This window comes from Anser brachyrhynchus (genome assembly GCF_964034855.1).
Source record: "Anser brachyrhynchus genome assembly, chromosome: 5".
NCBI classification, from domain to species: Eukaryota; Metazoa; Chordata; class Aves; order Anseriformes; family Anatidae; genus Anser; species Anser brachyrhynchus.
The window spans coordinates 2,409,309-2,433,851 of NC_137699.1; the positions used below are offsets into that span (position 1 = coordinate 2,409,309).

The 24,543-nt window shown below is 34.2% G+C and overlaps 1 protein-coding gene across 8 annotated transcripts in view; it reads left to right on the forward strand.

Moving 5' to 3' along the window:
- SBF2 (SET binding factor 2) overlaps nucleotides 1-24,543 on the forward strand; it is a 255,910-nt gene that overhangs the window by 184,539 nt on the left and 46,828 nt on the right. For all 8 annotated transcript variants that reach the window (XM_080593227.1, XM_080593222.1, XM_080593223.1 and 5 more), the window contains 9 exons: nucleotides 440-508; nucleotides 12,789-12,959; nucleotides 14,852-15,114; nucleotides 16,410-16,582; nucleotides 16,848-16,921; nucleotides 17,305-17,500; nucleotides 18,392-18,519; nucleotides 20,497-20,672; nucleotides 21,620-21,765. In XM_080593227.1, the coding sequence (XP_080449353.1) occupies nucleotides 440-508; nucleotides 12,789-12,959; nucleotides 14,852-15,114; nucleotides 16,410-16,582; nucleotides 16,848-16,921; nucleotides 17,305-17,500; nucleotides 18,392-18,519; nucleotides 20,497-20,672; nucleotides 21,620-21,765 (1,396 nt within the window). The remainder of the gene's footprint in view (nucleotides 1-439; nucleotides 509-12,788; nucleotides 12,960-14,851; nucleotides 15,115-16,409; nucleotides 16,583-16,847; nucleotides 16,922-17,304; nucleotides 17,501-18,391; nucleotides 18,520-20,496; nucleotides 20,673-21,619; nucleotides 21,766-24,543) is intronic.

Consider the following 24,543-nt stretch of genomic DNA (forward strand, 5'->3'; position numbering starts at 1 on the left):
TGATTATTTCATATTAAATAAAAGTCAGTTTCTTTGTATAAATTATTTGAAAGTACATTTTTTGGTCAGCACATCACTTCCATTTTCCAGTCAAATTTGCTGTGGACCTAAATGGGAGCAAGCTACCTTTTTTTTGTTCCCTGTTATATGTAAACTGTGTTGGTGAACTTGTGATTCAGATACAGGAATGAAAAAGAGGCTAATAAAGGCTAATAAATTCTTTAAATTTGAACAACCATAGCAAAACCTATCTAGCCAAAATCAAGGGAAAATGTGCGCATGTACACACATACACATATATATTAGTCTTACGTTATTTCAAGTGATTAAAAGATATCTAGGAAAGATAGTTAGAGGAACTGCGTGAGGAAGAAATGAAATTATATAATGCATAAAATTGAAAATGATTGCTAATTTCCTTCCTGTGTTTCTCTTGAAGGATTGTTCATCTTCAGAAGAATATAGCATTGCTGCAGCATTGCTACCCCTGACAACTGCTTTCTATAGGGTAAGTTTTTCTTGTTCTTCATTTAAAACTACTCCTATTTTGTGTAATTTTAGTTTACATATAGTTAAAAGAAAGAAAGTGATGACAGAAAGTGCATGATTGGTAGGAAGCCTTGTTCTAAAGTTGACTGATGTCACTGAAAGTCTTTTATGAGGAAAGGTTGACTTTGTTTTATTTTCTGATTTTAGTTCCTCAAATAATTGCCAAATAGCGGTAAAGAAAAAAAATATATATATATATTTTGCATGGAGTATCATGCGTGTTGAAATAAGCTTAAATAAGTTTTGATTTCACCATCAGGGAGAACAGGTAGCATTGAACATAGAATCATTAATTTCTTCTATAGACTTCTAGTTTCAATAGGAGTACTGAGATCTCATACCATTTCTCTCACAAAAAGTTCACTGACATCTTTTGTGTAATAAAATAGTCCCCTACTTATATTTAACTCTGAAATTTTTTACTTAGTAAGTTGTGAGTCCCCGGATATAAGAAGCATGATGACTTTTTAATGTTCCAGACCTGAATTAAAAAATAAAGTAACCTGACTGTTGCTTGCAAAAGCCAGCTGTTAATGCATAATAGAAAAAGAATGTTGTTTTTCCCAGATCTAATCCTCAGGTTCAGTGATGGTCCCCTTTGGTATGTCCCATTAGATACAATTGTTTGGCAAAAGTACTTATTTTGGTATAAAACTTAGTTATTCATACTAAACACATACTGATGTGTTTTCCAGCACTTAAGATCAGTAGACAAACTCTGTAGTGATTAGTTACAATTAACAGTTTATAGGTTCTGTTTGGAATTTGAGTCAAAGTGAAACTTTTTGAAGCTTTTTTCAGCTTCTCTAGAGGTTTTCAGTATTTTATTTTAGACTGGAATGAGTATGCTAAGTGCCTGACATGAACCTGTGTAGGAACAACAATCTGTATCAATATTCTTAAAGTAAGAATAATGGGTGACATTTTTCCACCCCCTTCAAAGCTCCCTTTATAATATCTTGGAGGGATTCCTGCTGTACAGTTACTCTAAATGAATGTTCTTCTTTCCCTGTTCTGGGGAGAAGTTGTGGCCAATTCTGCTGCATTTCTTTTTTCCCTTGAGCTTCCTGCTTTCTAACATATCGATTAACAGTTTATAAGTTTTCTATTCACTGGGTTTTTCTTTACAGAAATCTTAGATAGAATAGTATATGTTTTGCTGCTTAAAAAGTCATATTGCTATTCTGTCTCTGATAAGTCCAGAGGAATGTACAAACTGAAATTAAAATCATTTGGGGAATTAATTGTTTTTATTAAAATTCATAGTGGCAAAACTGGTATGTTTGCACTGTCAAACCATGTTATGGCATTTTCTGCTGAATTACTTTTCAATTTTACTGAATTCCGATATACAGTGTTGTTTATACACACATCAAACTATGTTTTGTTTTCTGTAGGCAGCGTACAGATATTTCAATACTGTTGCTTCAGTGTGTAGAACTATCTTGCCTCTGCAGTGTGATTGTCACTATGCTTTAGAAAAATGTTGAAGTAATGCCTAGAAGTATGTACTTGTTTTTACTGATGTTTTTGTTATCAAAACACCATGTTTAATGCCAGAAGTGTATTAAATATTATTTCACCTGGCTACATTGAAACTACACAGTGTTCTTGGAAGCCAGGAAAAGACAGGAAGTGAGAATCTAATACAGGTTTTTGATTTTTGTGTATTACTACAGAAGTGATATTCCAAATAAAGTTACCAGTAAGAAAGACAGTAATAAATCTAAGGACATTGTGGAATTGTATCAGTCAAATATATATTTTACCATTTGTATTTGCTGTAGTATTTTGATGGGAAATTAGGGGATTTCATTACGATACATGTAATTCATGTTACTTAAATGAAATAATGAAAAGAAGTTACACAACATCACAGTTCCTTTATTAGAGACCTATTGTGCATATGAAATATTAAATTTCAGGATGTGCATTCATTTTAGTTACCTAACATAAAGGAGAGCAGTAATGAAACAATTACCTTTTCATCCTAAACAGCTTTACCGTACATGGGTGCACAAAGACAACAAGTGTTTGAGGTCTATACATAAAAAATAAAGATGTATTTTCATGCAAGTCCGGCAGATGAAACCAAGAAACTAAGTAGTAAGGAAACATATTCTTAGGAGTAATGTCTTTAAGGTTCTGGAACAGTCTCATGAAGTAGCCAAAGCTGTAGCATTGAGGTATTTTAAAATATTCTTGGGAAAACAGTATAAAATACATTTTAAGAAACAAGCTTGTGTCATCTGACAGGTCTTGTGCATCTCCTGTTGTCTTTGCTTACATAATGATTACTCTAGGGTATCTCTACATGTATCTAATTAAAAGAACGAGAAATATCATGGCGTGTACAGCATGGTATCAGCTCTTGGGATGTCTGTTGAAATTTAAGAATTCCAACTCTTGAAGTCTGGTGAGTGGCCTGTTGTGAAACTTGATTGGGCAGGATTTAATCACAGAAGTACGCTAACTCATAGCTGGCAGGATTAAATTCATAGACAAGAAGTCAGTACTGGCTACATATTTGTGGCCTGGAGAAATAACTTGAATTGTTCTAGAAAAAATGGTCACAATGTTATTTTAAAATTTTAGATATTAGACTTGAACTGTTAGCAAAATGTGACTCACCAGTGACAGTGGACTGCTTGATGTGTACTTTTAATGTCACAAAAACAAACACATCTTTGCTTTTGGGTTAGGAAAAGGTTTTAGTTTACCATTAGTAATGCTGTTGGAATTTTGTTTAAAATTGAAACAATATAAATAAAATGTCTTTATACGTGAAGATAAAAGAATTTTTCCATGGTTGTTTTTTTTTGTTTGTTTGTTTGGTGGTTTTTTGGTTTTTTTTTTTTTTTTTTTTTTGTACAGATGGCCCATGCTTATTTGGTATGCGGTCATTTCTTTCTGTGTATAAAGTAGAAATGTACTATTCTGTATTGCTGCAGTAGAGTTCTTCTACACATGGGAAGTAAGGGCAAGGTGAAAAAGATATTTTTGAATTTTGGTTTTATTTTATTACTTTGGGAAGGAAGACAGCTTCACAATTGTATAATTGGCCTTGTCAAATTCACAAAATTTGGATATACTGTTTCAAATTATGTCTCTTTGTAAGGTGGGAAGCTGTAGTGTAGACTACACTGTATTGAAGGTTTAGTGTGCAGCAGAAGTGATGATCATTTGTAGACACCAGTATCACACTGTCCGCTGGACAACAGGCAGAGGAAGCAAAATCTCTTTTTCTCCCTGCTATTTCAAGCCACAGGCTGAGCCCGCTTCTTCATCTTCCCTCCCTTTTCAGCTAGGGTGATGTTCTCCAGTCTGATCACAGATTTGTTTGTTGCATCCTTCAACCACTGCAGAACCTGAGTGCGCAGAATATAACACAATAAAAATCTCCTGACTTTCAGGGAGTTTTTTCAACATTTTATAATTAAAATTTCCTACTTGGACTGTCTGTAATCATATGTGCTCAAATACAAGAAACCCACTTGTGAATTATTGTTATTGGGCATTCAGAAGTGACAATTCTGACCACCTGTGTTTGATTAAAGGAAATGCCATAATAAGAATACACTTCTCTGAAACGGAAGTTTGTTAGTAAAAATGTTGAGTGGACTACAATATTTTATAGGTGTCTTCAAATTGCAGTAGCCAGAGCAGTTCGTAATCACAAGTGTTGGATTTAGATTTCTGAGTCAGTAGTTGTTAATGTTTTGATGTACAAAATTCGGATAGTGTTTATCTAGTTTTAGTAAAAAAACATAACAACAATAACAAAAAATCTAATGCAGCAAGCTGTCTTGTTGATTGGGTGAATTACATAAAAGTTGTCACTTGTCCTTTACTGTAACACAGTAAGATGCATTGGAGACTGGTTCATAATTTTTACGAGACTAAATGATATGATTCTTGGGAAGAATAGGGACTAGGATTCATTTTTTTTGTGCTTGTAAACAAACAAATTTTGAATAAAATTTCAGTTGGATACTGATGCTAATTTTATTTTAGAATGTGCAGTGAAACATTGGAGAAATACACATGCTAGGGCTCAGTGAAATCCTCAGGTTAAGGTATTGATTGGATGTTCTTGCGCGTCTGCCCATTTATTGTTTGTACTCCATACGCCTAAGCCTTCCTCTACTGAAAAAGAAATAGAATTACATAAAATAGGAGGTCTGCTTTATTCAGTCTTTTAAAAAAGTCTACCATAATTCAGTGAATCATTTACATAAAGCTTTTCAATATGTTACAAAGTATTTATTCAGGTCATCTTAGGAGTTATGGTAGCATCATTTTTGAGAAGTTAGTGTTTATTGGAAGTGTTGTTTGGTTATAATCTTCAAGGTAGTACAAAATCACAAATTAAGAAAAAAATTTGAAATTAATGAGAAAATGTGAAGTTGGAATTTTTGATGCTAAAAATGATATATAGTCCAAATTTTTTCCATAGCAGCAAATATACGCTCTTCAGCGTAGCATAATAAAAAAAGGAAATTAATTTGAGTTTATACTTTTCTGGTTGAAATGAACTACAAAGTTGCAGTAACAGCTGTAACAGACATATAATGGATGAAAATCTTCCCACCTTGAAATGCCAAAGTAAATGTCCTCTTCACTCCAGAGCCTCTTAGGTGTCAGAGGATTGCCACTTACAGGGATAAGGGCATTCTCTAAAGATTGAAGAGGGAGTACTAGAGAAATTCAGAGTAGTTTATCATATTTTAAGTATTGCCATCAGACCTTTTTCCAAGAGACACCCAATTCCATGATGATTACATGTAACAGAAGCATCGTCATGTGAAATGCTCTCTGTCGTGTAGCATCAGGTACAAAGTGACATGATGTAAGGCTGATTAAAGAATCAGCTCAGTTTTTACGTCTTTATCAGGCAAATCTTACAGTTAGTATCGGATGAAATCAGTGGAATATTGGCCCAAATGTACAGTGAAAAACAGTGGAAAATTTGGTACTAATGTTATCTTCTGTTACCTTTCACCAAATAATGCATTAATCTTTATCTTGGAATTTATATTAATACCATGAAATTGTACAGAGGTAGCTGATGACATCTGATTTTGAAAAGCAAATTAGTGGTGGTGTGGGTTTGTTTGATTGATTGATTGATTTTGTTTTTGCTTTTACACTTAATGTGAGTTTTCCTTCTTAATTTGCATTTCTACTTAACTATAATTGGCCCAGGTAATTCTCATAAACAGCAGTACTTGTTGGTTAGCCTTCTATAAAGCTAAAAGGACTTTCTGTAATGTGTTAGCTTTCTATACTGATTGATTTTCATTTTTAGATCTAATTACTGTTTTTCCTTCTGGTCATTTCTGTCTTACTCTGATGTGCTTGGGATGAAACCACTTTAACATTCTGCACTCTTGAATTGTTGGCTTTAATTTAGAAAACTCCCATCCTGAAAGACTTCCTTTATTATCCTGGCAAGAAGCTTTGTCCGCTTCCATTAATTTTCTTCTTATATCTCTATATTCTGCCAGTTTTGATGCTATCTTAGTCTGTGTAAATGTTTTCATGACTGAAACTGTATTAAGTAACGTTCTTTTAGTAGTAGTTCTTACTCGTATTTATCTGTTCTCAGAATTTCTCATGTCAATTACCTAAAAGAAAAAATACATTGTTACATGCTTAAAAACTGCAAGAGCATACCTGTAGCATATATTGGATGTTAAGGAATAAACTGAACCACGAAGAAGAAAGTATTTGTAGGCAGACTTCAGGTGCTGACTATTTTTACATAAAACTCTTCTAGAATAAATAGTAGCATAACTAAGGACATCACACAGCAGAGAATAAATCCTTTTCTGCGGTACTTCTGATGGAGTTACAAGTATCAAAAGAATTACGTGTTTGCTTTCATTGTTGGATTTTGCTATTATTTTACTATCAGAGCCACAATACTTCTTCATATCAGCAGAGATTGTAATGTTTCAACTCCATGTAACAGTCTGGCTTGTAAAGAGGGAGAGCGGTAGCGTGAGGTGAAAATGTAAAATGGCATGATATACAATAATCGTTTTGCAGGACTGGAAGTAGATTTTTGGATTTTAATCCCTACAGGCAATTCATATTTTGTAAGGAAAAAGTATGTGTTTAACCTTTAGGTTGAGGTCAGTTCCTAGACTTCTGGAGTGTAACAAAAACACCATGTGGCATTTTTATGATATAAACTAGATTTTAAAATATGAACTTAATATACCAATTGCTTTTCCATATATCATCATATGTAATAGTTCTTCAGAGATATTAGTCGTTTTGCATGTATACAAGCTGACAGGCAAAAAATAGATTAAGGATGATTTACAATGTTATCACATCTTTGTCTTAGTAGTATTTGTGTTACTGGAAAATCCAGGAGCCCTAATTACAGACCAGAGCTGCTGGTCTTGCTTTTGTACCAAAGAACACAAAGATGATGATCCCTCTCCTGAAGTGTTTACAATATGAGTTTGAAATAAGTACTAATGCTTGAAGCCAGGCAGTTTGAGGCACAACAAGGAAGCTGTAAAGCAGTATTAGTCGTCATAATTGTTGTTGCTTCCGTCCAGCAGTAGGTTAACTATGGCTGAAGGTTTTACAGAGGTGACACAGAAACATTATTTCACTGAATGTTGAGAAAGGATAATGTAGTTACTTGATAGGTGCTCATGAATTTGAGTGTGATCATAGAAGAAAGTATTAAGGTGATGGTCAAAGTTCTGTCAGTATTTCCAAACACTCTCCCATCAAGGGCTTTTATTACATTCATTAGGAGTTACTTTCAAATAAAGATTATAGTTCAGTACATTATTTTTGTAAGAAGCAATCATACTTCTTTTAGTTAAAATAGGAATATGGGGGTTCTTCTTAGCTATGGTCAAGTGGTTTTGCAGTATCACAAATGCCAAAACATCATCTTTGACCTTTAATATTTTAATTTGTGTACTTTGTTTTTGAAAGGATACATAATACATTCCTGCAGAACAGATTTTGTGCCTTTGCAGGTAGAGCAAATCTCACTTTCAAAGGTATTTTTAGGTGGAAAAAAATCCAGAAGAATTTCTTCACAGAAAAGAAGAGTATAATGTGACTTTAGCACATTTGTGGGAGGGACTAACTACAGGATTTTTTTAATGTTTGTCTTAGCAAGGAATTTTGGAAGCGAATAACGAAAATGTCACCTTTTTTTTATCTTTTTTTTTTTTTGTGCCTTCTGAAAGTCCATCATTCTAGATGATTTTAATTTACCTAGTGTGATCTGTGTATAATAGAACTTTGTAAATCTTTTTATCTCTTCAGAGAATGAAGTAGTATTTCACTGTGTATTATTTAATGTTACATGTAATTTTGTGTTAACATATGTCTGTCTTCATACATCTTTGTAGAAATCTTTGAGATGCTCTGTATAGCTTCAAGTAATGCATACATGATCTTCATGAATCTGGCATTAAAGACAATATGTATTTAGATGTTTAAGTCACCTTTGCCAGAAAATCTATACAATAAGTAAAACTCTATTCAGAGTTACATCCCAAATTTGCAAAATTCTAGAATTCTATTGCCCTCTGCTGGTTTTGTGTACCCATTTGTGATTTGGTAGCACTGAATTGAAAGTCAATTGGCCTTTCTTTTATTTTTCTTGGTGAAATAACAGTAGATTAGCATTGTAAGTTGCTATTTACAATTTAAAGTATTTTAGAATGGAAATTAATCTTGTGACCAGTCCTGTCGGGACTTTCTGAAGGTGGGTGGGAGAAGGTGGCAAACAGTTTTCTCTCATGTTGCAAAGGTTTTGGGGTGAGAGAAGATGCTTGATCTAGTATTGTGTGTCCTTTTTTTTCCAAAGCAGTAAAAAGCAAAACTAAAAAAAAAAAAATAATGGAAGCATAATAATTATTACTTTATGCTTGTGTGACCTTTGCCCACATTTGTGTCTACAATACATATGGGTATAATTTTGTATTTTAGACCAAGCGGGAAAGCCATTTATTGAATAGATTAATTTTTATTTTTTTTTTACTTACACTATCCATGCAGCACTCAGTCAGGCTTGAAAACATATTCATATACACGTACACTAGTTTCAGTATTTGTATGCTGTGGTGAATATTGATATAAGCATGATGTGATGCAAGTTGTATGAAGTTAGTACATAGATAAGTCTTACCTCTGCGGGTCAGTCTCTGTAGTGTGATCCTCTGGGCTTCTTAGAAGTCCTTTGAATTTATCAGGTGTCTGTGTGGGCACAACAGACACGTGAATACAGGACTGGGTCATGGAATATGGCCACATGCAGAAGCTTGGTTTATGTCACTTTGAAGAGGGGCAGCATGTTGCCTGCAGTAAGTGGAACCTGTTCTTGATATGTGATGGTTGGTAATCGAATGTCTTGCTATGTCCTGGCTGATCTATAAACTTACATTTGCAGACTACCAGGGAGAACATTACCCAGCACAGAGGGAGTGCTTTGATCCCCTTTGGTATGCAGAGAAGTTTGGGCGGTAATTTCACTAATGTTGCAGTAGCTTTCTCTCAGAAGTCAAGCAGATAAACCGTAGCATAGTGATTCCTTGAGGAGTTGAGGACAAAGCTTTTATTTGCTTTTATTCAGCAGCAACCTCCTTCTCCCCTCTCTTCCTTTATCTTGTCACCAAAAATATCCAAACCCGTAACCCAGAATACAAGTTGGAGACAGAAATTAAGTTTACTTCTGAAGGTCAGTGCTTCTGGCAATTTGGTGTTGTTGAGTTTGCTCCTTAAGAGGCATGCAGTAAAACCCTAGGTAATACCGGTGAGAAAACAGAAGTTTCAGGTGCATTCATATTCTGCTTTTTACTCTTTTTGGTTTTTTCATTCTTTTTTTCAACTTTATAATCAAGAACTCGATCCTTTGCTTTGCTAGAACAAACTTGCTTTCTTCTTTAAGCTTGTGTGGTGTCGCAGATAATGACTGATGAGCGATCGGTGCCAAGCATGCTTTTCTTTACCAGAAATAAGCAATATAAATAACATAATGTAATAGAGAAGCTGCTGGGGCACCTCTCAGTGTGCCTGGGAGTCCTGGGAGTTGGTACATATTTTTCACTGAGCTGTAAGTATCATTTTCAGAACCAGAAGTATCCAGTGTCAGGAAAAAGAGAAAAAAATTGAGGCAGGTATTGTCCTGTGCCACTCAGTAAGGTGGAAACAATGCGAATTTCATTCCTGATTTCAGGAAATTACATACAGTCACACATAGCAAGTCCCAAATCTAGCTTGTGTTTTCACAGACTGTAGAATGTAATTCATTGTTTTGATATGGGTGATGTCTCTTTCGTATGTAATGTGGGCTGGAGGGGATTTTGTTGTTGTTAAGTGCTCTTAGTCTATTGCAAGATCTCGGTGTACTTTGCAGAAGATCACTCATTTTCTGGAACTTATTATAGCTTACACCTCTGTGGCCATTTAGGCTATCATACAGACAGCTTTAGATGAAGGACTTTATCTGTTCAAAAGTATTTTTATGATTTTCTACTGGTGTGTATTTTAAGCTGTCAGCCCTTAAATCCTCCCTTATAAGTAGGAAATTCTTTTGCCGACTCCTACATTCATCCTGTCTGGCAGAAATTAATTATCAGGACAGAGAAAAAGAGCATAAATATCATTATACTTTAGCTGTCTTATGGAAAGATAGGTGAAGATTCATGTTATATATGTAGTATTGCTTGAGGAAAAACACTGAACTACTGTTTTACTTAAATCAGAGAAATCCTGTGCAAATTCCTTTTGCCTGCAACAGTAAACATTGGGGCCCATTCAATGTATTAGATTAGTTTCCATTCTAGGCTAAGCACTCAGGACGGAGAATATAGACACTTGAAGCTTCATGGAATGCTTGTATTTGTACTGAGACAACTTCTACTCCAAGGATTTTGACTGCATAGGAGCAACCATGAGTTTCTTGAGGTTTCTATTCATGTTGATTTTTCACAAATTAACTGAAACAAGGTGAGAATCCTAAGTGGTTTTGCCCCCCAAAAAAGGCAGAGCTGAGCTTGGAACTGCAAGTCCTGACTTTGATTCAGTGCTCTAGCCACTGTCGGATTTTGCAATTTGTTTTAGCACCTGTAGGTGATAGGAAGGATAATATTTATGATAGCTTAGCATTTTGATGCATTTTCCTTCATCCTTTTGTAAATGGGCTATTTTTATGTTGCCTAGGAGTTAACTGGTCAGTACAGATTTATGTCAATATATTTGAACATAAATCTATCCTTTAAAAATTGTGATTTGTACATGGCTATTAGTAATTGTAAATTATGAGCACGGGAAGGGCATCTAAAAGCCCCTCAGCTTTTCTATCACATTCATCCCCATGTGAAAATCATTTGCTTCATTTTTATTTCTGGAACACTGTTATTATAGACCTAGGATTATGAGTTTAAACTTTCTTTTATTTCTTTCTTTTCTTTTTTCTTCAAAAGCCATCTGGACAGGGAGCTGGGCAACCTGCTCTGTGTGGCCCAGCTTGAGGCAGGGGAGGTTGGACGCATGATCTCCAGAGGTCCCTTCCCACCTCAACCATTCTGTGATCGGGAAGAGATTATGTGAGCTGTTCTGGTCTGTGATTTAACATCAGTTAACCATCAGAGATGGGAGCTCTTACTGTGCAGTAATCAGATGATCAGTTATCAATTCATGTGAGCTACCATAAACTTCATCACAAATGAAACCTGGGAGCCTAAACTAACCAGTTGTCTTATGTTTCGATCCATAATGAATAAACAAAGTCTCCTTTAATGTAATTTGCATCTTCCATATATTTGGATTTAACAGGTTACTAAGAAATTTTGATGAAATTTGTGCATGATTAAATAAAATTTATATTTATCACTTTTTGATGGTTAATTGCAAGAAGGTATTTCAATTGGCTAAATTTTAGTAGTGTGTTACAAATTATTTCCTCAATCATACCATTTCAAAGGAACTTGTCTTCAATAGGGAATGAATAAGTGGCACATGATCAGGACTTTCAGTTCATGTTGTACTTGGAAGAGCATAGTGTGGAAAACACAGTTCAAAGAATTGCAAAACCAGAAATCTGTAAACCAGACTTCAAAATTTTCAGTAACAATTTTCTAGTGTTCCATTTGAGTTCTTACTAAGGAATTATTATATGTACTGGCTGTTGTGTATGATTGTAGAATTGTAAATATGCAATCAAGTAGTATTTTTGATCTAGAGTAAAATGTTTTAGAACATAATCATTAAGGTAAAATTCTGCTTCTAGATATAGTGTGTATTTCAGGTATAGGTAGTAGTCTGACAGTGAAAAATATTAGATGAGGCATCTGGTAACGCATTCGGTTTTACTGTAGAAATAAGTAGATATTTAGATTGTGTGCTTCTTTGCTATACGCGGTATAAAACACGATTGTTTCTGTGGACTTTTTCAGAAAGTGAGAACATCTGGTAGAAGATTTGATGCTTCATATTTGGAGTTATTGAAATAAATTTATTTTCACTCTATGTGGTTATCAAGAATATTAAGCAACTTGCTGAAGGACTAGTGCCACTTAAATAAATAGACCTACTTGAAAAAACAGTGCTTTGGTAATGAGTGTTGATACTGTTTGTTTGAGACCTTAGCATAGGGATCCAGACCCTTGTGACTCCAGGAACATATGCATTCAGTGAGTACTCTTTCAGGAGCTGGATGTGGGTAATACAATGCAGTAGATGGCAGTGAAGAGAACAATTTATCTCATCTTGTGCTGCTGCAACAAATGCAGCCTATTGGAAGGACTCAGTTGCCGTGTACAGTTATTTTAAATTTCATTACCGTAGTTCTGACTTCTAAATGAAATGAGAATTTTCTTCTGTTTGAATACGTAATTCTGTGATGTAGGATATTAAAAATATTACGTTTTGTTGGCAAGGAAAATATTTTGTATTAGAGCAGTGTTCTATACTGTCATCACAGAATTCTCGCTCTGGAGTCTCATTTTTCTATAGTGAATCAAGAAAGCCATGCCTTGCACTGGCATTAGACTTGTATACAACATTAATTTTTTAAGGGCACAAAACCAGAGATAATTTGTCTTTCCTACATTACATTACAAAAGATGGCATATATTGCATATTTAGTCGTGTACAACTGCTTTGATAAAATTTTCAATATTCAAGTCACAGCCTGTGAACAAAAATGAAATAATAGGAGAATTTTGCCTATTTTGTACTTTTTTTGCTTTCAGAAATTAGCACCTGGAGTTAGTCAGTTTGCTTATACCTGTGTACAAGACCATCCTATCTGGACTAACCAGCAGTTTTGGGAAACAACCTTCTATGGCAATGTGCAAAATCAAGTTCGTTCCCTCTACCTTACAGCCAAAGAAGACAACCATGCAGTACAATTGAGACAAAAGGTAGGAGAATGTATTAAATATCAGGGTAGTATTTTTTACTCACATTTTAATTATCTTGTAAGTTATGGTTTTTCAAATTTTCTGTGTTTTTCTCTCATTTTTCCTCTGTTAAAGATACTGATACATATCTATGTTCATATGAAGATGTGCTACTAGTTAGTGTCCAAGTTAAACCTATGAAAAAATACTTGAAAAATCTCAGTCAGGAAGAATTTTGCAATTGAAGAAAATGTCTTAACATTTACCTATACTTTTCTGAAAATAAATACCGTGCTTTAGAATATCATCTTTAATGTAAAAATGTTGTTTGCACTTAATTTTCTGAAGAAAAATATTCTTTAGGAGGTCAGCTTAGAGAAGTACAGAAAGAGCATTTTCACAGTTCATTCACGTAAAGCTTTTTTAGGGCACTTACTTAACAGTGGTGGAAAAAAATAATCACACTGATACTCAGTTACTGATCTTTGGCAGTATTCATGAACAGTAAAAATAACAAAAATTTGGACTTATCTGCAAAGCATTATAATTTGATGTTGCCGTTATGATTTTTATGTAAAACAACTCTTTGTGTCATTTTTCCACCCTTTAAGGTGTATTTTTTCCTGAAAATAGTAACTTATAATAATGTGACAACTAGCAAGAGTTCTGTTACATCAACAGCTTAAGATAGCAGCAGTTCCAGTGTCCCTGTAATAGATTGTTATCAAGCCCTAGGCTGGTTTCTGTTGAATGGTATTGCTTGCTTTATTAAGATTGGACAGATCTTCCAGAACACAAACCTTCTCAATAAGACGAAAGTATGCCTCTAATGCAAAAATGTAAGTATAATGGGAAGTCTTGCAGCATACTAAAATTAGAATTTTTAAGGAGCACATACACATAGTAAAAAGCTATTTGTAATCTCTCTTCTTTTATGAAAATAGAGCTATCAAATAGGCGACTGAAAAATGTGTGCTTCCCAAAGACATACAGCACTGTAAAGAGAAGAAGTAAAATAAAGAGAGAGATTACCAGAAACGTAGTTAGAATGAAGAATTGAAAAGGCATGTCAGACATACCAGGAGTAAAGAGAAAAGGACTCTGTGGTTGTGTACTGGGAGCCCCTTTACATCTGACGCTGTATAAGGACAAATTCAAAGAATAGTAAAACTTAGAAGAAAGCATCTACTTAAAGTGTCACATGTGTTTGTATGCTAAATTAGCTGAGCTTTACGTAGTATGAAGAAAAACGTTTACAGGATACTTATACCTCTAATAATTTAACATCAGGTGTTAGGTCAGTCATATCAGCTTCCAGATTCCTTTATTCTAATTTCCTCAGGCTGTAATATAATTTGGCTGCATGTCATCTACCTAATTTGATCCAAGCAAATGCTAGAATTGGACTCCAACATGCAAAGACTTGAATGTTTTCAGCTGGTCTGGAAACTATTTATATAAAAGCTCGCCTCACCTGGACATCCTCGGAATTTAGAAGATATCATCTGCATCAAGCAGTCAGCTGCATGTTGTTTCTCAATCTGATTTATGCTTGATCTTATGTGAGCTAAGCGGATAGGCTAAGGAAAGCAGCTATATTAAAATCAGTAAACCACTCTGAAGTAACATAAAAGATTATGCAGCATAAAAAAAGATCTAGAAAGAAATGATGTTAAATTAGACCTGTCTACAGTAGGAAATGCTACTTGTGTATTTCAGTAAACTACTTCAATCCTGAGTTGCTGTAATCATACTCTCCTTAAACCCTACTAACCATAGCTATCTGCTTTTTATTTTTAAATAAATATATAATTCAAACAATCAAATAATTTTAATAAACATTTTAATAAACTTTTTTTTACTAAAAGTTGTTTTTTAGAGTTATAGTTTATTTGTATTTATATGTCTTTTAGGACAAAAGTTCTGTAGGTCTGGACCACGATAAGACAGCAATGGACCTGGCTGCTGAACAGTTGCGATTATGGCCAACTCTTAATAAACAAACTCAGCAGGAATTAGTCCAGAATGAGGAAAGTACAGTTTTCAGTCAGGCAATTCATTTTGCTAACCTCATGGTCTACCTGCTAGTACCGCTGGATACAAGTAAGAACAAGTTATTGAGAGCATCAGCTACTGGTGACTGGGAGAGTGGAAGTAATAGTATTGTCACAAACAGGTGGGTACACAAGTTCAGTGGTAATCAGTCATGTTGGGACACTGCTTTCAAAAACTTGCTAGTTTTTAGAACTTCATCTAAACATCAGTTTTTTTCAGTATCTTCTCTTATTTTCAAGATCATTAATTAAGGAGAGTGGGAATCTAACATGGTTCCTCTTAAATGATGAAGTATCACATCGACAAATTTACTGCCACTTAAAGAAGCATGATAATTGTATTGCTTCAGTAAGAATTTTTAATGTGGTAATGCAAACATTGAAGACAAACACTAGAGTATAATGAGAAAGAAAACAGCAGCCCAAAAATTACTGTTTACTCTGTTAGTTTTCCTATAATTTGAGTTTATGTTCATGAAGGGTGTTTGTTTGTTTGTTCCAAGAAAGTGTATATATATATATATATATATATATATAAAAATATCCTTAAAATTACAATTTCTGTGCTGCTACAGCTTCAAGGAAGAAAGTTACTGAGGTCAGAAAAAGCAAGAAGGCTATACCACTTGGACAAATGTTAGATTACTAAGGGGGCAGGAGGAGCATAAAGACAGTTCCTTTCCCTAGCACACAAATCCAGGAGATTTCATAGCAAGCCTTCCTCCCTCTCTATTTATTGTCTTCATTATTAGCTATGACCAGTCAAAATTCTCATATGATAAAATTGTAGAACACTATATGAGGACACTGACATGAAGCAAGTAGTTTATGTGTATTGAACTCCACTGTCTACTAAGCACCTCTAAACTCAGTCATTGAGATATGTTCAGTAGATGAGTTGCAGCATATATTACAATGTATGAATCTGGCTTTTAATGTTGTTACGGGAAACCTTTTCAGATGTTTGAAATACATCTCCCACTGACTTGATTGTATTTTATACCTGAAGCACAAAATACTTTTTTATAGTCTTTTTCTGTTTTTAAATACTTTACTCTGCAATTATAATATTCATTTAATTAATTCTTCTGTATTTAACATGGGTTGTAAATAATGTAGTTAACTTTTTGAGAAGACGTGGAGATTATTTCCAAGCAACTGATCTGGTTTTTTCTCTTGCGGGCTGGTCTTCACTGCTGAATTCATGGAGAAAATGTTCTATGTCGTCGTGCAATTCTGAAACCGTTAATGATACTGGGAATACAGTGTAATTGTGGTAGGAGCATATGTTTTCAGCAAGTGGTTTATGTATTTTTACTAGAAAAAGATACAGCTTTTATGTGTCTAGGCAAGTATCACGCGTGTTTCACCAGCTTATTTTTTCCACACTTGAAATATCTTCTATTTATCTCCAAAGTATTGCAGGCAGTGTTGCAGAGAGTTATGACACTGAAAGTGGGTTTGAGGACTCTGAGAACAATGATGTGGCAAATGCAGTTGTACGCTTCATCACCAGATTTATTGACAAGGTTTGCACAGAGAGCGGAGTTACACAGGATCACATCAAGGGTCTTCACTGCATGATACCAGGTAAGAATTGTGACAAAAAATATGCATTTGTAGTCTTTCATTTTTCTTCTTTTCTAATGAAAGAAATGCACATTTTCCTTTCAGTTAATTTCAGTGGGGATAGAAGATCAGATTTCCTTTAAAGACTGTAATTGCTGTTGAATTTCAACTAACTATTCCCTTGATGATTAAATTTGAGAATTTTAGAATATCAGAGTTCTAATTAGATAGCAACTTTCTCTCTCATATTATGCCAGACTTCATTTATGGTATTACTGATTTCCAGGCATTGTAGCAATGCACATAGAGACCCTGGAGGCTGTCCATCGTGAGAGTAGAAGGCTTCCACCAATACAGAAGGCAAGTATTATGAAACATGTTTGTATTCCTTACAAGTATTAGAATCATGCAATTCAGTCATTTTTTTCCCCCTCATAATGTTAGGAGGAAACATCAAAACATTGTTAGAAATTTTCCACCAGTGATAAATAGCACTTGGCTTTGGTCTCCTGAAACATGAACTTACAAAACTAGAAGAGCCAGACTTCTGATCATAAACAAGCTGTTGCATACCCTCTGTTTTTTGAGACCCATTTCTCTTAGTTGAGTCCAAACACCATCTCCCTTCTGTGGAATCAGTCTCATAACAATTTTGTTTTGAATCTTTTTTTATGCCAAATATAACTAGGCTGAGCTATAACACTGGTATCCCTATTACACTTACGCTAATTTATTTGCATCAGCCCAAAATTCTACGACCAGCTTTACTGCCAGGAGAAGAATTTGTTTGTGAAGGACTCCGTGTGCTACTGGATCCTGATGGCAGAGAGGAAGCTACAGGAGGACTGCTTGGAGGTCCTCACATCCTCCCTGCTGAAGGAGCTTTGTTCCTTACCACCTACAGAATTATATTCAAAGGCACTCCTCATGATCAGCTGGGTAAGAAAAATAAACAATGATAACTGTAGTACTTCAGATAGGCAAGACTTTGAGTTGGCCTATCTATTCAAGCATCAGCATCAAAATGCATATACCTCTAAGTATAATTTTTCATGTTGATGACATTGGAATAATCTTTTATTATAGGTTTTCATCACTAGCTTTGACAATGATTGATCTTGATTTTGTATTTAACTTAACTGGATTTCTTCAAATGAGGCAACATATATACTGTGCTCTTACATATTTTCCTATATTGATGTTCATATATATCTGTGGTTTCCACTACTCCTAGCTTTCCAATAAATCATTTTTTTCAGATGCTGGAATTGTGTAAAATGAAAAACATTCTAAAGTTAGTATTCTCCTTTCAATGATTGTTAATAAATTAACTATTGCTTTTAATATGTAATGGAAATTGCTCTTCTGAATGATAGATTTTTATATTTTGACACTTGCCATTAAATTAAATTGTCTTTCAGAAGTACAAGTTTATTTTGGAAAGTTCACAGTCATATGTAAAGAAATTAGGATACAACGTTCATTGTTTATAAGGTGCATAATGCAATACAAAAATGGAGTAAGTTTGAAGCTGTTTCTTCACCCCCTTCCAACCTAGATTGTAGGGGTGCATTTCCAATATGTAGGAAGACTCAGAAGGAGAATATTTTTCCAACTATGCTAAATTAAGCAGAAAAAAAAAAAACAGATTATGGATAATATTTGAATTTTCAACTTTTCAGGTCTTTTGCCTGAAATTAATTCTGTACTGTTATTTTTCCTATTGCTTTGTACTTGGTCATTCCTATCTGTTCAAAGTACAGTGTGACCAAAACAGAACTGATTCTGTAATCTAACAAGTATCTATAAACGACATTCTGTGGTCCTCAGTGGGGGAGCAGGCAGTGATCCGGAGCTTTCCTATTGCATCTGTTACGAAGGAGAAGAAGATCACTATACAAAACCAGTTGCAGCAGAGTATGCAAGAAGGACTGCAGATCACTTCAGCTACCTTTCAGGTAAAAGGAAATTTTGTAAAACTTACATGACACAGAAAGCTCAGAATACTTTTGAGCAGCAGTTTGTCCTGATACTTGGGAAGAGCTCAGTTTCCTGGCCTGTCAAGTCAATACAGAATGTGGACTCCTCTCATAGAAACTCTCACTTTTTTTTGGCCCAGTTGATACTCACAGCATTACTGTTTTCATGTTTCTTTCTCTGCTTTTCTCACCTTTCTATTTTGGATCCGGTCAAGTGCTATTTCAGTGTGTTCAGCAGAGGCACTTAGTGCCAATTGACAAAGATGGACTTCAAAGAATTGGGAATCATGACTTCTCTGAAGCCTCCAAATGTTCCTTATTGGTGGTAATCTAATCTGTGGTTAAATCCTAGGAGATGGGAAGTTGAAGACAATGAATTTATATCACAGACTGAAAGTAGACTTCAGTGCTTAAGACAAGAAATACTCTGCTGGGGTGGCTGACTGCAGAAATAAAATTTCATTGAGAACAATAACTCTTTAACATCTGAAAATAAAATAGATTATCAACATTTTAGTAGTTGCTTACAAAGTGGACATTATTTAACTGATCATCCTTAAATATCCCAGTCAAAAGGATAAGATTAGGAATACAAATAAGTAAAACAACCAAAAAAAAAAAAGTTGTTCCTATGGACTTTTTGAGAGGACTTCATGAAAACTTTTTTTTCCAGAAATACTTTTACCAGGATAATTAACATACTTCAGTGATGTGCTAAATGCAGACCTAGCTCAGTGTTTTTAGTGCTGGATTCTGGTCAAACATCATATCTGCTTTTGTTTAGCATAGTGCTGTATTAGGTTATGAAAATGAAAACGGTTTTCTTTCTGTTCCCTTTGTAACAGCTAGTGTTTGATACAGTATAAGATAGCAGCAACCCAACCCCCATCTTTGTTTATTAATTAGGATGTTCAGAGTCTTTTGGCTGTAGTTATGCTATTTAATATCTTTAAAACTTTGTATCAGTATAGCTTCTAAAAATTCCTTCAAGGAGATCATAGAACAACAGAGTTATTAATCTTTTGGAAAGTAATTACAAAACAAGTGAAATTAAAAAAATGAAATCCACCTTCAAGATGACAAGCAAACTTCAAAACGTATGTAGGTATGCAATCAAAGATAAAGCTCTAGGATATTTCTTTGTTTGCTTTTTGCACATTCTTAAAGTTCTTTTGAGCCCTTTTATGGATTCCCTATTTTATCTCTGCCTTAGTTTTTTTAATTCTTTTTCCCTGAAGATTTGACTATCATACTTTTATCTGAGGATGATGGAGTGTAATTTAAAGAAAAATAATAACAATTAAATAATAAATAAATGAGAAGTTTTTAAAAAACATTTCTAATGGGCTGAATGGATCAGTGTTGAATAGCATGAGGTTAGTTCCTTTCCAAGGATCAGATTTCACTATTACGCTTTATTATTAGCAGTTTTCTAGACTTTGGAAGGTGAGGCAAAAATTAGGATCACTAAATAATGTAAGGTTAATGCTTGTGACATATGAATGCTGAATTTGTTGATTTGATGAGAGTACATTACCAACTTTACTTTCTGATGTATAGTAGAGCTGGCAGAATATTTCCAACCTGAGCTATCCCATGTGACTAGCACTTTAACTGTTGTAGACATCATAGCACCAGCACAACCACTTAAAATATTTCTGTGTTTGGTATTATGAGAATTCCAGATGCTTCACAGTGAAAATACCTTAGTATTAGTTACAACAAAAATGCAAAAAGTAAACAACAACAACAAAAAAGAATGAGCTGTATGATATCCCTCAAAATCAATAGGATATACGTATATATATTTGTATTTTCTGATGGGCATAGTACTGCCTAAGTATGTGGGTTTTGTTAATATATATTATATTATATATATAATATATATTAGGATCTTTTAATTTATTTTATCATAGTTTTTTTATATTTTCTAACATGTCCTGTCTTTATATGCAGTTAATTAAAGTAGCATTTGATGAAGAAGTAAGTCCTGAAGTGGTGGAAATATTTAAGAAACAGCTAATGAAGTTCCGCTATCCTCAGTCTATCTTCAGCACTTTTGCATTTGCAGCTGGGCAAACAGCACCACAGATAATTTTACCAAAGCAAAAAGAAAAGAACACTTCATTCCGGTATAGTCATTCTTCTTCTTCTGTCACTCTCTTTTTGTTTACTACTAGTCAAATAGTTCAAACAGTCAGACTTGTTTACTACTAGTCAAATAGTTCAAACAGACAGATTTTCAGATCTCCAGATCATTTAATCAGTTCTCAAGAAAACCAAAATAACTGATTGCTATTCTCTGTCTTTTTATCTTTACTGAAAACAAGGTAGATTGATACGAAATAAATGTGTATATAAGAACATACTGTTTATTCTTGCTACAGTAAATTGGAACAAGTATCTCATTACATTTTGAAACACGCACAATATAAATAACATTTTCAGCTGTGCGAACTATGCCAACATAGAAAGAGATTTCTTGTGTATTACATTTTAGGTTAGTAACCTAATGTAGGCTAGAATTCATTTTACTCTTTAGTATAGTCTGTTCAGTTGTCCTTGTTACTTTAATCTAGAGTTTCGGCTTTGGGTCCCCTTTTGAATCTTATGTTGCACATTAGTTTTTACTAGACTAGATGGATTCTTATGCCATTTCAGAGTGGTAGTTTCAGTGATTCTTTCTTGATTATTGCATTGTTGACATGGGGAAGCAGAATTCCAAGGTAGTCATGGAATCTCAAAACTTTAAGGTAATATCTGTCTTTCCTGCCTTCATTCTGCTATCTTCATAGATTTGTTACATTGCTAGCAAAGTACAAATACCTAAAGAAAGATTATGGCTGCTTATTCATTATGTTATATATATAATAGGTAAAATTACTCTCCAAGTAATAAAATTAGCATTTAAAAATTAATATAGGAAGTCATATTTCTGGTGGTCATGGTTTTGTTATTAAATGAGAAAATACAAAATGTTTTTTATATGGGTAAGCCTGTTCATCCTAAAAATCTGTATGTGCTATTGTGGAGAATTATATTCATCTTTTGTAATATTTTTATTGTTATGAATTTATAGTACCTTCTCAAAAAGTATTGTGAAAGGAGCAAAACGTGCTGGGAAGATGACAATTGGTCGCCAGTATTTATTAAAGAAGAAGACGAGCACAATAGTGGAAGAAAGAGGGAATCGTCCAGGCTGGAATGAAGATGATGATGTCTCTGGTAATAATAAAGTATTATCCATTTTTGTTGATAAGTCTTACCTAGAAGAAGAAATTGTGAAGTCTTCCTAGACAGGAGAAAGAAAGGTAGCAAACACGTACGTTTTTAAAGTGTTTTTGTTTGTGATGACCAGACATACAGGGCAAAAGTAGTAAAGTATAATAAATGTATTATTTATATTAATTATCAAGGTATCTTCATATAGTATCTTTAGAAGCCTGACATCAGCAATTATTCTATAGTGAGAAAGCAGTATTTGGTGAGATTCAAGAAACAGCCAATACTATAGGCAAATTTTGTATTTGTGAAAGTGACAAATGATTTCTGAAGGCAGCAGTCATTATTACTGACAATACCGTTTTTCCAAACTTCTGTTGAAAGGGTTTGGAGACAGAAGGTAGAAGGTGATTTGGACTCTTTGTATAGTTCATGTGATGGTGTGGAGTTTGACTTTCTTCCAAACACTTCTTTTCCTACCATGTGCTGCTGTCAGTATATCCTTATCTGGACCAGTGCTAATTTATAATAATCCACTAGAGGGAACCAGATTCTCCTGTACATAAACAGGTATTGTTTTGTCATACCATTCTTTCTTTTTTTTTATTAAAAAAAAAAAAGGCATTTCTGATAATGAAGTGTTTATGAAACACTAATAATTTCTTCAAAACATCAAACAAGCCAAATTTGCCTTTTGAATATTTAGTCAGTGAGCAAGGTGACTTAAGTGACTTACATGCAGATAAATAAAAGTTTTCTGAAGTCAGAGTATGAGAACGCACTTGATCTGTTCTCTCAAAAAGAGAAAAAAAGCCATTCCAGGAAAGAAAAAAAAAATCTCTTCTTCCATTCCAGATAAATATGGTGGGAAAAAAACTGCACAAAGAAAAGGTTATGAAATATGAAATGTCCGTATACTGCTGAAAATTTACATTAACTGAATTTGCAGCTTCTTCCTTAAGTGCTGAGTTAGTATGTGTTCTAATGTTGCAGAATCTTCAGGTCAAAAGGAATTGTGCAGTCAGTGCCTGTTCTGGGTGTGATTTTGTATCCTTCACTCAGAGACACCAAACATAATTAAGCCTGTGTATTCGCACTTCTCTTTGCAATGAAGAAATCATAAGAGTTGTTGCATTGCATATGTACAAAACAACTACATTCTTGAGTACAGGTGTTACATAAAGATTAATGACAGTCACTTTTTTCCTCCCCTGACAAACTTAGAAAAATATAAATTGTGAGACTTCCTACCTGCTGCTTTCCAGATGTTGTGACTGGGTATGTGTGAGGTGATTAAAGTCTGACAGCTTGCTTTTCTGTTCACACTGCACTGACACCTCAGCTGACAACAGCACTGACACCTCAGCTGACGACTGTAGTACTCCTTGCTTCAGACAGAGTACAAATAGCTGTGGAAAATTTGCCGTTTAATCACTGAAATTTGTTTCATATTGCTTGCTGTGAATTACTGTTTGTTTGCAAGTCTCAGAAACTGAAGTATAGGAAACTATGTAGCTATAACAAGAATGAAGCAAATGGGAGCAAATGGGCACTATCTGCAGCAGGTGATGCATTGTCTTACAGAAAGAACCATTAAAGATAGTGTTGGAAGGAGCTTCAATCATCTACTCCATCTCTGCCGCAAAGCAGAATCAACATACCTATTATGTTCCTCATATGTGTTTATCTAACTTTTTCTTAGCTTTCAAAGATTAATTTTTCACAACTCTAGACAATTTGTACTAATACTTTAACCATCCTTAATGCTGGAGAATAACAAGCAACTTTGTGATGCTCAGGGCTAAACATTTACTTGCCACAATTTAAATCCTTCATTTCTTATTCTGTTACTATGTACATGTAGAAGAGATGACTCCCTTCATTTGGATTGCACTGTTTAATGTATTTATGGACTATTGTAATACTTCCTTTCTCTGTTCTTTTCTGGATATTAAATATCTGTAGTTCTTTTCAGTCCTATGCATTAGTCTTGACAGAGTTCTGATTATCTTCATTGCTCTTCTCTCGGTCCTCTTGAACTGGTCCACACATAACTTTGCTTGATTTTCAGAATTGGGCACAGTACTCTAGTTACAAGCTGTTGCTAATGAATACCTGGAACTTTTCTTCCCCACATTTCCTCCTAATTTTTATTTTTTGGAGAGTTTAGAATCTCATCATACTATAGGTGATCATAGTGGTGTGTTCAATGAAATGGGAGACCTTCTGCAAAAAGTGCTTTTACAAGCAGTCATATCTCAAGAACAGTAAAACAGAGGATTTATTCCTCTTATTTTCTAAATCAAATGAAAAAAAATGCATTTTGAATTTGAGATAGTAAAATATATCTTCCTCTCCCTCTTCAGGTTAAAGACACTGGTATGAGCTCCTATAATCTTTAGCTTTTTTACACATTCAGGAAGATATTTTGCAAATTCTGATCACCAATATACCTGCTTTCATGAGAGAAAAATGCATTTAGGAAAAAAAATCAAGAAATGCACCCTCATGTTATCTAAGTCAGTTATAGCATTTAAAATTGTTAAATACCAAGCTTCTGTGTTCCCCAAAATAAAATGATTTCTAAAACTCCTTTACTTTGTTTCTCTTAGTGCACTTTATAATTGTAAATGTTTTGTGACTTCTTCCTTACTAGGACAAATATGAAAATATAGGAAAAAGGGGAGATATCTGTAGCACTAAACTCTTCCTTATTTAAGTCAAATAGAAAATAGTTATTTTTGTATGATGCATCATTGGGGCAAAAAAATTATTTATGTA